Genomic DNA, 16,286 nt, shown 5'->3' on the forward strand with positions numbered 1-16,286 from the left:
TCACTTCCAATGTTTTTGTTTTGTTTTTATTTTTTTCTTCTTGAAGACAAAAAAATAAGGAAGGTTGTATGATAAAATATAAGAAGTTGGTACTGCTCTCTAATAAAGATTTTAGGGTTAGTCAAGACACAATACAAACTATTACAGCCACTGCAACAGCTGAACTGGCAGCAGTGAGATACTTCAGGAAGAAGTTAACTAAGGTAAAGCTTTAACTCCTGTACAGACTATTCATTTCCAGTTCCTTTTCCAGGGACAGCAAACTAAAGCACGTTGCCTAAACTAAAGTATTATGTTGCCCAATAATGTTATGAAAGAACGAAGGAGAAAAGGCAGTCAAGCAGGAGACTGTAAGGGATCTCCACACAAGCTCCAAGGTGAAAATCTTAAGACCTGTCAATGATGAGGGGTGGAGGAAGGAAATACTTACAGCCACAAAGTGCACTGTACAACCCGTTACTCGGACTCCAGCTTCCAGCACCAATTTGTGGGCATTTGCTCCCTTAAAAGAAGGCAGTAGGGATGGATGGATATTCAATATTTTTCCTAGAAAAGAATAAGTGAGGTCATTGCCTTTCAGCATTCAGACTTATCAGTGTTCCAAGTATCAATAATCAACAGAGGAACAATACACATCTGTAAAAAAGATTTTTCTATGCGTTAAGTGGCTTTTGCACTTAGGCTTATTTTTTTATATTACTGCCAGGTAACCAACTCAAAGCATTTCAGAATGTGTTGCTATTTCAGAAAATCAAAGACACAAATCAGTTACAATGAACTCCACAGCCAAAGCATAGTTCTCCAGTGACTAATCATCAGTATACATATATCTTTTTTCCTGTGGTTGTCCTTTCTCTCCTTATGTTGTTCTCCTCCTCCTTTCATCACAAGCACAGTCCCCTCTTACAAACTTAATACCCCAAAGAAATTTGGTGCAGCTTCAAACTGAACAGACTCCTATGACAAGGCAAAAATTCTTTAGCTCAGACCTCTCCTCCCCATCTGTTTTGGCTTAATGAAAGACAGCAGCTGCTCACAGAGGAGTCCTTTGCTCTGCCCTTCCAAAAAGCACCTGTCTATCACTACTACTTTCCAGGCGCAAAGTTGGCTGGGAGATCCTGAAATGGATAATGTAACCTTTAATGCTCAATCAGGTGGGACTGTGGTTAGAACCCTGTGAAGCTTGTACCCTATATTCTCCTTCAATGAGAAAACATATGCCTTAGCTCCTGCGTGGCTGTGCAATGAGAGACAGTAGCTATCCGTGCCCTTACGGTCTCACTTAGAGCAATGTCATCATTAAACCATCAGAATACCTTCTTTCTTCTGGCACACCTTCCCTGTCTGCTTTTAATATGTCTGTGATAACTGTCCTGCCAACTCTGGACTAGAGTGAAATCAGAAGGTGCTAAGCAGTGCTGGTTCTTCTCTTAAATTCAGTACAAACCCTTGCAAGATTAAAGAAATGACCATCAGCACTATTTATATCACAGTATGCTACGCCCACGCTATCTCCACATGCCTCCTGCTTAGGCTGACTGTGTGTCATCGGGATTCACTGAACACCACCTAAATGCCAAGCAGTAAGGCTGAGCTGACACATGCTGGCGGAGGCAGCAGTGTACTGAAATAGAGGCATGTGGTTTTGTAATATGAAGTGAAGGCCATTGCTGGCAGCGCAGTACAGAACCTGCTTTCTCACCGCAAGGACTCACGCAGATTTTGACTTGCAAAACTTGGAGGCAAACGTATCAACTGATCAGTAACAATATCTCAAACGTCTTTTGTATCTCAAAAATACCCCCTTTTTAATCATTAGCATCTTGAGCAAAAGATCATGAGCATTTGCATCTTAAGCAAAAAAGTACTCAGGACTCTGAGACAAAAATAACCCTCTGCACTTCTTTTGGAATTTGCCCAGTTTCTCCTTACTCACATCAGCAACTAGTGGGCATGGTGGGGATGGGCTGAGGGTTGAACTAGGTGACCTTAGAGGTCTTTTCCAACCTCAATGATTCTACGATTCTGTGAACTGCTCTAAAACAAAGTGGCTTTCTGTTTGTTTACTTCTTTTTATCTGTCTTTTCTGTTGGGATTCACAATTAACGTTTCAGGGTCATTAAGCAAGAAGAGGAGTTTCACAACTAACTTTATGCTCTATGTCCTTGTAACTGCAGGAGAAAGGGAACAGCTTTTAGGTAAGCAGCAACAAAAATGGACTGTTTCTGGACAATTCAGACTAGCAACAGCAGCTGTCTAAAACACAGACACCTGCATCCTGGTCTTCTGAACTCCGTAACAGAGAGAAACAAAACCAATTAATCCAACTTAAGCTAGTTGACAGCTTTAGCATAACACAAATTGTGTCTGAGGAATGCCTGTTTTTCCCTACTGTTTTTAAAGAGAGGTTTGAAAAGTAGTTCAGGTGTAAAAGGTAGGTGTCACCGACACACCCAGAAGAAAACAACAGTCACCACATGAACAACAGAGGTGGCCCAGAGAGTGGCAGGGTACAGCGTGACCAGCCAGCGACCAATGTAAACATGCTTAAGTAACCATGACTAAGTCTGAAGTACAGCAAACTGTGAGAGAAGTAGCTGCTTCTGTGTGATTCAGAACTCCCTGCGTGAAACTGAAAGAGATAAGGAATGTAACAGCTGGAAGAGGCGGAGGCATTATCAGCCCCTAACAAAGAAGTGCAAAATTGTAAAAGATGATAGAATCATAGAATGGTTTGGGTTGGAAGCGACCTTTAAGATCATCTAGTTCCAAACCCCTGCAATAGGTAGGGACACCTCCCTCTAGACCAGGTTGCTCAAAGCCTCATCCAGCCTGGCATTGAATGCCTCCAGGGAGGAGACGTTCACAGCGTCTCTGGGCAATCTGTTCCAGTGTCTCAGCCTCACAGTAAAGAATTTCTTCCTAATATCTAGTCCAATAATAATAAAAAAAAAAAGATGACCAGAATGGAAACACCAAACACCTCTGGTGAACAAGAGCCACCCAAAGATTCACACAGCTCCTGGGATGTCTGACCAAAAGACTCTCAGATGTTAACAGAAACCACATACTGCTCTGCAGTTCAGCTTGCAGGCAAAGTTCATATGGGAGAGGAAGGATTTCTCCTTGGCTGAACGCTCTCCTGCCCACAGTCAACACTTACTGCTTGGGCAACAATATGGCCCACACCTCATGTCTACAGAGGCCAAAAGCCTTCCTTTACAACATTTTCCAATAAATCAAAGACCACCATTCGAAGGTGGCTTCTTCAACCTTCTGTGAAACGATAAGAGGAAGGGACTTTCTCTCTTTCACCACTTTCTTTACCAAATGTGAAAAGTCTCTTTTCTTGCAAACTTGGAATTAATATGGTTTCTTTTCTATATTTTTCCTTTTTCCTGAGTATAATTTATACAAGTGCATTTTCCCCCCTTTTCTTAAGATGCATACACGATTATGCAGCACTTACCTTCCCATTTCTTGACAAAAGGACCTGACAGTATTCGCATAAATCCAGCAAGGCAGATCAGCTCAACTGAGAATTCTTCAAGGACTCTGTCAACTGCACTGTCAAATTCAGTGCGACTTCCATACTGTTTATGGTCAATAACCTGAGATAATCCAAAAAAGGAGGAAACATGGGCATCAATTTAATATAAAAGCCACAAAAACGGAATGGAATGGTACTCCGGAGTAATTGGCAAAAAAAAAAAAAAAAAGAATCCCACAAGAGCCAGTAAATCTCCATGTGGCTACAGTTAGATGCCTATACACAGCAAGAGCACTTCAAAAATGCATACAGCTAACAGACAAATAACCAGTCTTAATTCCTATAAACACAGAGTAATTATCAGAAAGCTGAGCTTTATCTCATTAGGCCCACAGCTGTAGACCCCAGCATTTGGATACAATTAAACTACAAATGCAGGTCATTAGGATAATCTCAAGTCTAAGAATGATTTCACCTTAAAATATGATTAGCATTAAGTAATTTGCCTCAGATTGTATCACAAAACCTTGAAAGAGAGGCCAATCACGAGTATTTTAAAAGCCCTTACTGCAAAAGGATGGCATCACTGAATTATTTATTTCCCACCTAATACAGACTTCTTAATTTCAACAGGAATAAAGCGGTGCCACCTGCGCTGCTACTTAACTTACTACATCTGTAGTCTTTTAAATAAAAGTACCTATTAATTCCTACAATATTTACCATGCTGGCACATTTAAGTCTCATAAAGTAGTCTTGAAAAACCAGAACTGGCTAGCTGAAAAAGTGGCAGAGGGCACTAGGAATAGAGCCTAGCTCAATGCTGGGCTGAACTCTACAAAGACATAACTAGATAATACCTGGTAAAGCACGCACAACTCTGTGCCTCTGTTCTGTCACTCAACCACTGAGACAGCCCTCCAAGATGAAAGTGTGCACGGGGGCCTAATCTTCCATATCATCTCTAGTTACTGGTGAAAAGCGACTGTTAAATGCTCCTAAGTCAGAACAGTGGCATTTCCTATCTGTAAGGCAAATGGCTACACAAAGGGCAAAGCAATGCAGTGATGGATCCAGCGACACAAAGGGAATCACAGTTTGCTTTGAATGAATCCTGAAAAGCCTGAAGCAATGCCCGGGGAAACAATGGGAGGTCTCATTAAGTTTGACCTCTCTCACTTCATTCAAATGCTTCTTCAACATGTTACTTTAAGTATAAGCTCATATAAAATATCCTGCTACTTTAGTGCAAATGCACTACACTTAAACAAATGGTTAAACTGTAAAAGTTTTGCACTGGTTTAATACAATGACCATTCCCAATCCCATCAGCATTAATAGTAGCATCTCTAAGAGGGAGAACAGGAAGTAATTTGCTTTCATGTTAGGTAGTTTGCCCAGGGGCACAAAGATCATGACAGAACAACCACAACAAAACACTAAGACCTTTTTTAATCATTATTTCACAGTACTTTTCTGATGTAGTCAGAGCTAATGAAGGTTAATTTTAAAGAGATGAGAAATACTTACCCTTGTAGGAATACCAGCTCTTTCAGCTTTCCTTAGCCCCTCCACACCAGCTTTGTTAGAAACAACAAGAACTATTTCTGCAAAACTGGTGGGCTTCTTTGTGCTATTTATGAGGGCTTCCAGGTTTGTGCCTGAGTGAAAAAATAATTCATGAATATCAAGCTGTTCCTGGAGAATAAATATAGTTAACAGCTACAAAAGGTTTTAAATAAGTAGCAATGTGGGTGAGACTCAATCCAAAAACCACCAATGTTAACAGTAACTCTTATTTATTGACATTACTGGAAACTAAATCTGATACCTGCAGTCTGCAGGGCTTTTACCAGCAATTCGCTATGTAAACTGTAGTTGCTGAAATTGTTCTGATGGTTTACTTCTTAACAAGTGGGAATACTGGAAACTCTGGAAGTGACTATGGGGCAAGAGGGAAGTGATCTGTTTGTAAAATAATGCTGCTGTCCCAGTAGCAGAAAACAATAGCTGTTTGAACCTAGAGACAACAGAAAGTTGTAGCTAAAATTACTACACGCGATTTATAGTTAGTTTGCTGCAGAGGGTAAAGATCATTTTTGTTTCTGATTGAAATTAAGCCAAGGGAAAAATCTATTCTGCCTGTTATTGAGCACTGAAAGCCTTGTTAAAAAGTTATCAAAGCCACAATGCAGACTTTCGCAGACTTCAAGAGATTTTGATTCTGAGTTGAAGTTCCTTTTTCAGTAGTCTAGTAAATAATGTAAACTCTCACCTGTTCCAGAGATAAGGACAGCAACCTTCACTTTGTTTGTTTGGATTTTGCCTTGGATATGGCTGTGCACAGACAGTGACCTATTTGCTTGCAAGGCTTGAAGCAGGTTATGGACTTTAACATGGGCAGAGCCTGAAGACACAGAAGGAAAAAAGAAAGTAAATAAAGGCAGAAACACATAGAGGAGGAAAATATCCATGAAAAGACAAAAGCGACACTACTTTACTTCTCAGTATTTATTTATACTTCTGGTAACATTTGACATCAGTATTTATTTATACTTCTGGTAACATTTGACATTGCTAAGCACATGTTCTACAGACTAAGACAGAAGTCACTAGGACTGACAACTCAATACCCTGTGTACAAAAGCCATGGAGGTGCCAATTAAGAGTTTGTCAGCTGAACGGCATGGAGAAGCATCAGCGAAGTAATTTAGTTTTTCGTTTTTATCAAGGAAAATAAAAATCCAGTAACCTTTTTGTAGAGGGACAACTTTCCCAATCAGCCAGGCTGCCTCGTGTTTCTGCACATCCTTGAGCACCTGCTGAGCCAGCTCCTTCTGAACGACCAAAACTGCGCCGATCCCACAATTAAATGTCCGAGCCATCTCCTCCTCAGAGAGATTGCCTTCTTTATGGAGCCAACAGAAGATTTCAGGAATCTTCCAGCTAAGAGCATCTGAAGAAAATTGAAAATACAAATGAAAAGTGGAAGGGACTACCTATGCACAAATACTAAAATTATTAGAGTACTGAGAGGCAAAATCTGGATGGAAAGCACATACTAACTCTCACAGCAGCATTAGCGTGACTGAAATCAGTTTCCATGCAGAGAAACAGCTTGTTCTTCCTTTCCTTACTTAACTGCTTCTGGACTAGCCTCTGTAATGGAACTCCAAAGACAGTAAGTTTCTTTCTCGTCACATTACGCTTAGTAACGGAAGCATGTAATGGAAGTAATGGATGCATGATTTACATACAGTTGTAGAATTCAGAACTCTATGATAGTTACAACCCAGCTGAACACTGCATAACTTATAGTAAGTTGCTTACCTTTCCATATTTCACTTCCCTGTAAAAAGTGAAATAATATTTCTAGAGTATCTGATGAAATTGTGATGAGGATTAATCGAAGTCCAGTGAATTTCAGGAGATCTACTCCAGCTGGTAACCATATCTGAATGCCCATCAATAATGTCACTAATGTCATATAATTACAAGTAATATTGCAGGTTTTTGCAAATGATGACAGTTCACTTTGAGTTGCTTCCACATCTATACATATTAACATGCAGACGTTTCTCAGCTTTTCTTTCTTTCTCACCTAAAACGACACCAAAGGAGTCTGGAAGAACTCTGGGGATGTTTTCCAGCAAGCCTCCCCCAGTGATGTGTGCATAAGCTTTCACGTGGCCTGAACGAAGGACAGGCAGCAGAGTCTTACTGTAGATCTTAGTTGGGGTTAACAACAGATCTCCTGTTGATGAAAGAAGATGAATGAAGACAATTGCAATGCTGAAAAGAAATGTTACTCAATATGAAATTGGGGAAATCGCAAAATACTAATTTGCTGGATAGAAGTGAGCACTGAATTACAGAGATAAACAATGCCTACCTTTCAGCATACAATTAGTTATTTAGCTCCCTCCCTTAATTTCTTTCCTGCATACATGATTACAGGAAACAAAAAAAGATGAGAACACATTTGAGAACGGAGTAACTTTCTTAGTACCTTAGAAAAGTTAGAAAAGCAAAGGTACAGACAAGACACTTGTGTGAATTTTCCCATTCAGAAGTTCAAGAGAAGAAACCACATCAGAAATAGTACCTAATGTCTGATCACCAGAGACGCCAACTTGAGAAGAGAAATCCAGCGATGACTTCTCAACAATCCTCCTTACAAGGCTGTACCCATTGCTGTGAACCCCAGAAGAAGCGACTCCAATAACCACATCTCCATCAGCAATTCTCTCTAACTGGGGCAGCATTTGCCCTCGCTCTACTGCACCAACAGCAAAGCCTGCCAGGTCGTACTCGCCGGGTGGATACATGCCTGGCATTTCAGCAGTTTCTCCTCCTGTGAGAACCAAATAAAAGGTGAAGGGACTATTGGAAAACTACTGAAACCACTGCATATGCAGTTTTTCGAAGTTTTAAACTTGTAAGGCCTTAATAAACTTATTTTTTTAGTTAGATAAACAAACATTAGAAGTAATTAAAGATACACCTTTGTCACAGGCCCTTCAACTGAGCAAGCAATAGTAAATTGTGAAAGAACATTTCCTCCCTCTTTCTGTCAACAAGTATCAGATTGCGGTGTATTCACATTTTAAAATCATAGCATATATTTAGAGCTTCCTATCTCCAAATTCTGCCAGATTTAATATTCTTCATTAAAAACTTACAAGATGTGAGGAATTCATAAAAGAACCTCAAAAGCATGATATTTCTATTAGTTTTACTTGCCACCATAAAGATTTTATACATAACATTATTCTGACTTCCAGTCTTGCCTATAACCTGGGCATCATTGTCACCTTAGTTCTACACAACTAAGGTTTATAGACCGTTTGGGGAGAAACCTCTAAAAGATGGCTGTTCTACCCATTCATGCAGCTGAAACAGTAATCCAGGTTGTTACTTTATATTCCCATCATTAGGTTATCATTTTGTTTTGTTTTGAAAACCATGTTTTGTCTGGATGATGTCATTCAGAATGCATTTTGAAAAGGTAATTTTCTAGGCTTACATGCAGATGAGTAACACCACTCAAACAGCATTCTCACAATACACACACCAGAACTGGTTCCCTTAGAGCCCTTTGGGCATAAGCTGATGGTCTTTGCTGCGGTCAAAAACTTGGTCAAGACCTGTGTTCAGCCTGCCACATCTCATTCAGTCTAGAGAGAGTAAATCATTGTGTTTAATGAAGGAAAGGAGCATTTACTGCTCTCTGAATTTTTCTGAACAGCCATCTTCACACTATTTCATCATTCCAGGGACGAACTCAAAGCCATGTCATTATTATCCTTCAAATTCCTTCACTGGTCCTGATGTCAGCAAGAAAAAAGCCTGAAAATCATTAAGTTGCCATCATATTATGACATCTGCCTAACATATTGACCAGTACTGTTTTTTTATTAATATTATTATTATTTTGCTATACTTCATTCTTTCTTCTATTTCAAAAAAGCATCACTGAAGGGGTTACAAATTGCTCCTGAGCAATGGTGAAGATGCCCTTCTGCTCAGTGCTTGACTGCTGCTCAATGCTAGATTCCATAGAACTGTTCCAGGTTTTTACGTTACAGTGCTATAACCAGCTTTAAATTCAAAGTTCACACTAAGAAGTGTCATTTGCTTAGATACCTTGGTTTTAAACCCCATTTAATAACATTTGTGTGAAACTGAGCATATAGGTATGTCCTTCAGTACCTCACTAGTAAGAGCTTAAGGTATTTGAGCAGAGTATTCAGATATTGCAGATATACATGGAAAGAATTCAGGAATATGCTATAAACAAGACTCACCACTTTGCTGATGAGGTGATTCTGTACAAAGACAGATCTACATGCTGTGTGCATGCACAGTGACACAAATGTCTTAAGTCAGAGCCCAAACTGAAATTTATTTTAATGATTCTGGAGAAGAGGAAGCTCAGGGGAGACCTCATTGCCCTCCACAGCCACCTGAAAGGAGGCTATAGAAAAGTAGGATTCGCATCTCCTCTCAGGTAACAGAGATAGGATGAGTGAGAATGGCCTCAAGTTGTGCCAGGGGAAGTTCAGGTTGGGTATTAGAATAAATTTCTTTTCTGAAAGAGCGATGAGGTATTGCAACAGGCTGCCTAGGGAGGTGGTAGAGTCACTGTCCCTGGAGGTGTTCAAGAGCCGTGTGGCACTGAGGGATGTGGGCAGCGGCATGGTGGGGGTGGGCTGACAGTTGGATTTGGTGATCTTAGAGGCCTTTTCCAACCTTAATGATTCCAAGATTCAGGCTATAGAAAAGCATTTCTGCCTTAGATACACAGTTACTGCATCCTCTTTGTACCCTCCTTTCCGATAGTGTCATAAATTTGTGGAGTAAATCATGGTTGTTTTATGTTTGAGTTCTGACTTCCTTCAATTTCAGCACAAAAAAAAAAAAAAAAAAAAAAAAGACACTTACTAACCCATTTACAAAATTGAGATATTGTTTTCTGGTACTAACTTACAAATTTTTAAAGCCCTTTGAAGTTTTAAAGTCTTCCAATTGGAAATAAAATCTTGAAATTTCAGTAAATGGTTTCATTGCTAGATTTCACCTAGCATGTACTTAAGCTGAAATATGAATGGTTTGATTATATTTGATAACCTGAAAGAACATTTTAAGACAAAACACAGAACTGGCAAAGACTTCATGCAGAAAAAAACAAACAACAGAACATAAATAGCTCCTTCTCCTAAGCTTGTAAACTCCATCAAAATAAGACATACTCATTTAGAAGATACCTTTATCACCAGCTTTCTTAAAGGAGTCAAAAAAGGACAAAGTACCAATTATCAGGTGGTATATAAAGTAAGATAAGTGAACAGTCACTTTCATTCTCAAATCAAAAGCCTTTTTGAAAAGTATGGTAATTCTCCAAAGAATATTTTTATAAAAGAGGAAAAGCAAACAACAGCCTTATTATGAGGAAACAACTTCCTGGGTTTCATTGCTTTGAAACTTAACCCTGTGTTATATTCCTTTCATAAATGAAAGACTTATAGAAAACATGTCTTTTCCACTGACCTAGAAATATTTTTATCGAGTTAAGCAGTTCTAAATGTATATTTTTTAGGATTTATAAAGTAAAATTTTGTATTACTTTCCATGGATAACCAGACTACTGTATACCACAATACATATATCATTTGTTAGTAAAATGTATTATGTACTTGTATTATAGGGCCTAAAAGGAAAATACTTAAACATGAGTCTTAACAGCTTGGAATATGCTTTAACTTTTTGTTTTGTTTTTCTGTCTTGTGGTTAACTTCTGTGTCTTAAGAAGTGAGCTCCAACTCAAGTTTTTCCTGCATTTATAAGGACACTCTCTGGCTTTCCAGTTATATGATCCTGTGAGAATATACTCACAGTGAGAGCTCTACTTTTCCTGTCAAATTTGTTTAAAATCAGCCAAGAGGTTCAAAGGATATTATGTACACATGCAGGGAGACATATATGCATAGTAACACATACAGATCTTGTTTCTAGAGGAAAACTCTAGAATTTTCTCCAGGATAAAGAGTAAAAAACCAAGCCTATTTGGCGTGCTCTCAAATTCACTTGAAAAATACAAAGAATTAAAATACATGAATTGTTAGTTTTCAAGCTAGTTGTTATAGTTGCAAAGTTAAATGAAAAGATATGAATAAGAAAATGTATATGCAACTTCCTGAGCAAATGGCAACATTTGTAAAGTACTGTCTTCTCTCAGTAGGCAGAAAACAAGGACATGACCTTTTCTTCTCAGTGCTAAGATTCTTTAGCAGACTAGGAAAACAAGCACATTAAAACCAATTATAAAGAAATTGCATACAATTTTTCACTCCCTTCAAAGAAAAACTGTGTCCATACCCAAAAGAGCACATCCTGCCTTTTGACATGCTTCAGCTATTCCTGCAATGACACCCTGAGCCACTTCAACATCAAGTTTACCACAGGCAAAATAGTCAAGGAAGAAGAGGGGCTCTGCTCCTTGAGCCAGGATGTCATTGACACACATAGCAACCAGGTCTTGACCTATAGTGTCATGTTTCTTACACACTTGTGCAATCTGCAAAACACAGTGAGAGAACATGTTGGTTAGATTTCAGAAACTCAAACACAAGCAAAGTCTGCAGTGGCCGGGGACTGAAATCATGCTCTTTCTCTAGAAGCTTTGTGAGGAGCAGCTTCAACTAATAACACTTTTGTGCTCCTCTGCTAAAATTCTATTTTAGGAATTTGTACTTTCTTAGCAAGTACGTAAGCAACTTTACGGAAGGAGACTGAACTGAAAAGGGTTTCATCACAGTTTGTGTAAACGCTATAGCAACCATATAATTAAATGTTTTCTCTGTGAGTAATCTTCTTGAGGATGGAGATTCTACCTCAGTAAAATGGTGCACTGGCTATATACATAAAATAAAAATGAGCTACTTTAAGCTTCTTCTCAAGGATGCCTATTTACATGCCAAAATGTACAGTAAATTATTTTACAGGAGGAAGGCAATTTAATTTTTCATTCTCTTTTCAGAAATATAAATAGGTATTTTTAAACACTACCGATCTTTTGTGGTAAAAGACAGACAGCTGTGTAATCAAGCAATTTGCATTCTGTATGTCAATTTTCACATTACCTTGAGTTTTGTGCCAACACCATCAGTTCCAGATACCAAGATAGGATCTTTGTAACCAGCTGCTTTCAAATCAAAGAGGCCAGCAAATCCTCCAAGTTCTGCATTGCAGCCTGCCAGCCAAAAAAAAGAGAAAACAGGAAACTTCATAGGTTTCTTCAGGATCTCTAACACATCAGCAAATTCCCTCTGACTCTGAATCTCTCAACGTGACTTTGTTGCCACGAAACTTTTCTCTGACATTTACAGCATCTTCATAGAAACACAGAATCTCCTAATCCTCTTACGTTTGCTTTGGTTTGTCAACATTATTATCTAAAGCTAAAAATATAAAACTTTGTGATTGAACATTCAATAATGACAGTGACTGCTGCATTTAGTATTTTTCTGAAGTAAAGAAAAGGAATTGTAACAATTTGAAGCCCACTGCTTTATAGGACAAAATGGATACTAAATATTTTCCAGTGGAAATCCCCTCTTTCTTACTAATGCCTACGGTACTTAAAGAATCTCTGATCCTAAGACTGGTTATGATAGGGTAAATTTGGTAATCCTAAGACCAAACTTGGTTAAATGAAACAAATATGAGTGAAAAATACTATTAATGGTAACAGGTGACTACTTCTACTAGAGTGTATCTCCATATATTTTCCTCTCAACATAGAGCTGAAATTATTTGAAGGTTCTCATATAATTTGAATTAAAAGGGATATCTCATAAGTGATTGATATTTTAACTTTACCATAAAAATTACAAGGACTTGACAGATCAAGATGTGCCCGATATCACAAAAAAGGATGGGCTGATTCTGTTTTATATAAGCAAAAGATACATGACATATCTATCTAAAGAAACAGATAGTATATCTGAAAGTATTGGTGAAGAATTCAACATCTTGTATCACTTGTATTTCTAAACATTTATCTACAAGAATTGTATAGCTATCTAAGCAAGAATGGATAATCCATATTATCAAAGTAGGATTTTTTGCTTGCATATGATTTTTTGAGAAATGAATCATATTTTCTAATGCTCTTAATACAAATGACACATTTGGGAGATATATTTTAGTCATTTGACAAGAAAACCTGGTATCTTAAAGAACTACATTTTGAAGAAATCACAGGCATTAGGTTACTTACTACTACTATTTCTAGTGTAATCTAGACCTACACAGAACACGTGAGTATTTGGATCACGATGATAAGCCTCGTTACTATGAACCAACTGAAATAGAAACAAAGGTCCAGCTCTTACCTGATCTTGATGTGGCTGCAGCTAGAGGTTTAATTTTCTGAACCAAAATATTCCCTGCTGCGATGTCTACCCCACTGTTTTTGTAAGTCAGGCCTCTGAAAGATTGTTAAAAAATGTTTCAACAACTAATTACTAAATGTAGATACACGTATTTTAAAATAATATTTATGTATTTGTATAATTCTTTCACCAAGGAGATTAGCCATTCAGAATCCTATTCTGCTGTCAGTGAAGTTTTTAAAGTATCAATCTTTCCCTACTTTTACAGTAACTTTAGTCACATAAAATGATTTCTAAGTATTGCAGTACTTATTCCACATAGACTCAGTGACTCAAAGGTTAATCTTTTCCTGTTTGGATCCTGACATCATATGTACACCTGAAGATAGGGAGTATTAGACAACAATAATAATAATAATAGTAAATCCCTCTGCCATGATGTAAGTGGACCTGATTTCGTACGGTAGCACCATATAAGATCAAGGTCAAGTTAGCTTCTCTAAAGCAAAGTATCAAATAAATTATTTCTCTGTGACACTTCTGGAGTTTTACAACTGTGGCTTAAAGCTGCCTCTCCTCACCTTGAGTGATACCATCACAAAAACACCTGCACCACTTTTCTCTTTACATGTGTAGTACAAATGGCTGTGTATAACTCGACTGTTCATAGTGGGACCTTTTCATTTTGGAGATGATGCAATTAATGACTTTCAGCTACAGCAAAGCAACTGCAATAAACCAAAGATCTGTGCTACCTAAAAAATACAAAGGTACCTGCACACACATTGTATCACTGCTAAAAATCGGCAAGAAAATAATTACAAGAAGCAGCTGTTCAGCCTGTGAATAAGGCTCAATGAACTATCAGCCTTTGGTAACAAGAGACCAAAGTCAGCTCCTTCCAGTCTGAATATAATCAATACTCTACATATTTTCACCTTATTTTGAAAAGCATGATTCTTTAAAAGGAGAGCAGTTTTCTGAAATACTTATTAAATAAATCTTCTGTATATTTTCACAGAGGGAAATGCATAGGACTTAATCCTGCCAAACTGTTGGGGGGGGGGGGGGGGGGGCGGTGCATCCCCACCCTCACAAAGCCAACCATCAGGTCCTGTTCTTCCAATTTTAGGAGAGGAAACGATGTTGCAGACTCAAGGGCAGTGAAACAAGCACTGACTGAGGCAGCTCCAAGGAAACTCTTGTGTAAGGTAGGGATCATTGGCATGGATGCACTCCAGCCAAGAAACTTTGTGGCTCTGGCCCATGAGCTCAGCACTTGAGAGAACTCTTTGTTAAAGTATTCTCCTCTCACACAAGGACAATACAAAAACAAATTACATATTTTCACACAAATTTGTCAAGAGATGCACAGTGCTTGAAAAGGAAGACCAGATAGGAACACCCTTGTTCATGTAGTAAGTTTATTGATTATAATTTTACAATAAGCTAATCAGTATACACTTAGCAAAAATTAAAAACTTACTAGCATGCTTCATAGGCTACAAAATAGTCAATTATCAAAAGTTATGTTTTAAGCTCTTTAGAGAACAAGCAGGCAGATATGCCTTATATTAGCTGAAAATGAGTATAAAATCTTTCAAAAAATTCTCAATAGCATCAGAGACACAGTAGGACACACTGCTTTAAAAAAATACGCTCTTAAGACTGTTAAAGCAAATAATGTGAAATAAGAAGGAATAGTAATAAGAGTGATAAACTCTACCCAGGTTTTTAGTCAACTGTTATAATGTATATATCGTAACTAGCTGCTTCTAAAGACTCTAAAATGACTTGACCAAATAGCTCTAAATTTGTTCATATATATTTTTCATGATAGTAACATCATATGTTTAGACAACCGTTCTAGAGCAAAAGTGATAGTTGAGAGTGAAAGGAACAGAAGTTCCGTTTTCCAAAAGCAGACAGAACACAGATTAAAGTACTTGTGCTTGTCACTGTTGCTTAACTCAGGCTTGGGAAAATAAGAACATGGATCAAAGAGCTATCAAAAAGCCTGTTCCTTCACTGGCTGGTCTTGCTTAGACTGCCCACGAGGTTGCCAGTTAAAACTTGTCTGGAGTTATGCATTATCAACATAACATTTATTGTAGTGATGTCTTTAAGTCCCTTTTACACCAGTTGTTTCCATTTTAAGTATTTCAGATATCTACCTGGATTGACTCAGGAAAGCTATAGCCCGATAACCAATGTCCTTCCTATAAATGGAACCCTTGAAGTTTATGGCTGCTACTCCCTTGTTGGCTTCTTGCAGTGCAGTCATTAGATCTTCTTTAATAGCAGTTACTGTAAGGACTCTTCCTCCATTAGTCACTACTTTGCCATCCTTCAGGGCTGTGCCTGCATGGAACACCTCCAGTCCTAGTTCTTTAGCCTTAGAAAGTCCTGTGATTGTTGTTTAACAATATAAATCCAGGGGAAAAAAAAAAAGAGAGAGATCAACAGAACATTTCTCTATTAAATACTCAACAATTACACTGCCTAGAAACAATCAAATTCAGTGTAAACATTCTGGGAAGTACAAATAAATCTTTTAAAACTACATTTCGTGGAGAGATGAGTCTGTTGCTTGTGTGCTCAGAGACACAGAAAGGTATTTAGCTGAAACATCTGCATATAACTCCAGACAGATTTTATACTTCACTGACACAGAGAGCACAGAACACATCAGCATCAATATTATATAAGATAGGCCCAGAAGCACTTCACTGTAACACATGTTAAAGAAATGCTACAAAACTTAATATGGTATGGAGATTTTAAAACACTGTGAGTGCACTACTAATAGTCTTTAATGTATGAAAATTCAGTTGACCCATAACCACGAGATCTTAAATTTCTATGAATCTGGGTAAAAGAGAGACTGGAGAGAGGGTGGG

The 16,286-nt window shown here is 38.1% G+C and overlaps 1 protein-coding gene across 16 annotated transcripts in view; it reads right to left on the reverse strand.

The window, feature by feature from the left end:
* GART (phosphoribosylglycinamide formyltransferase, phosphoribosylglycinamide synthetase, phosphoribosylaminoimidazole synthetase) overlaps positions 1–16,286 on the reverse strand; it is a 42,348-nt gene that overhangs the window by 2,902 nt on the left and 23,160 nt on the right. For 14 of the 16 annotated variants that reach the window (NM_001396157.1, NM_001396159.1, NM_001396158.1 and 11 more), the window contains 11 exons: positions 15,561–15,792; positions 13,387–13,481; positions 12,133–12,242; positions 11,369–11,567; positions 7,596–7,844; positions 7,092–7,244; positions 6,243–6,446; positions 5,766–5,897; positions 5,021–5,151; positions 3,470–3,611; positions 431–546 (listed from right to left, as the gene is read on the reverse strand). In NM_001396157.1, coding sequence (NP_001383086.1) covers positions 431–546; positions 3,470–3,611; positions 5,021–5,151; positions 5,766–5,897; positions 6,243–6,446; positions 7,092–7,244; positions 7,596–7,844; positions 11,369–11,567; positions 12,133–12,242; positions 13,387–13,481; positions 15,561–15,792 — 1,763 coding nt within the window. Of the gene's footprint in view, positions 1–430; positions 547–3,469; positions 3,612–5,020; positions 5,152–5,765; positions 5,898–6,242; positions 6,447–7,091; positions 7,245–7,595; positions 7,845–11,368; positions 11,568–12,132; positions 12,243–13,386; positions 13,482–14,793; positions 15,793–16,286 lie in introns of those variants that run through there. The other 2 variants (XM_046901723.1, XM_040706786.2) reach the window with 1 other exon arrangement.

Source organism: Gallus gallus, chromosome 1 (genome assembly GCF_016699485.2).
Source record: "Gallus gallus isolate bGalGal1 chromosome 1, bGalGal1.mat.broiler.GRCg7b, whole genome shotgun sequence".
NCBI classification, from domain to species: Eukaryota; Metazoa; Chordata; class Aves; order Galliformes; family Phasianidae; genus Gallus; species Gallus gallus.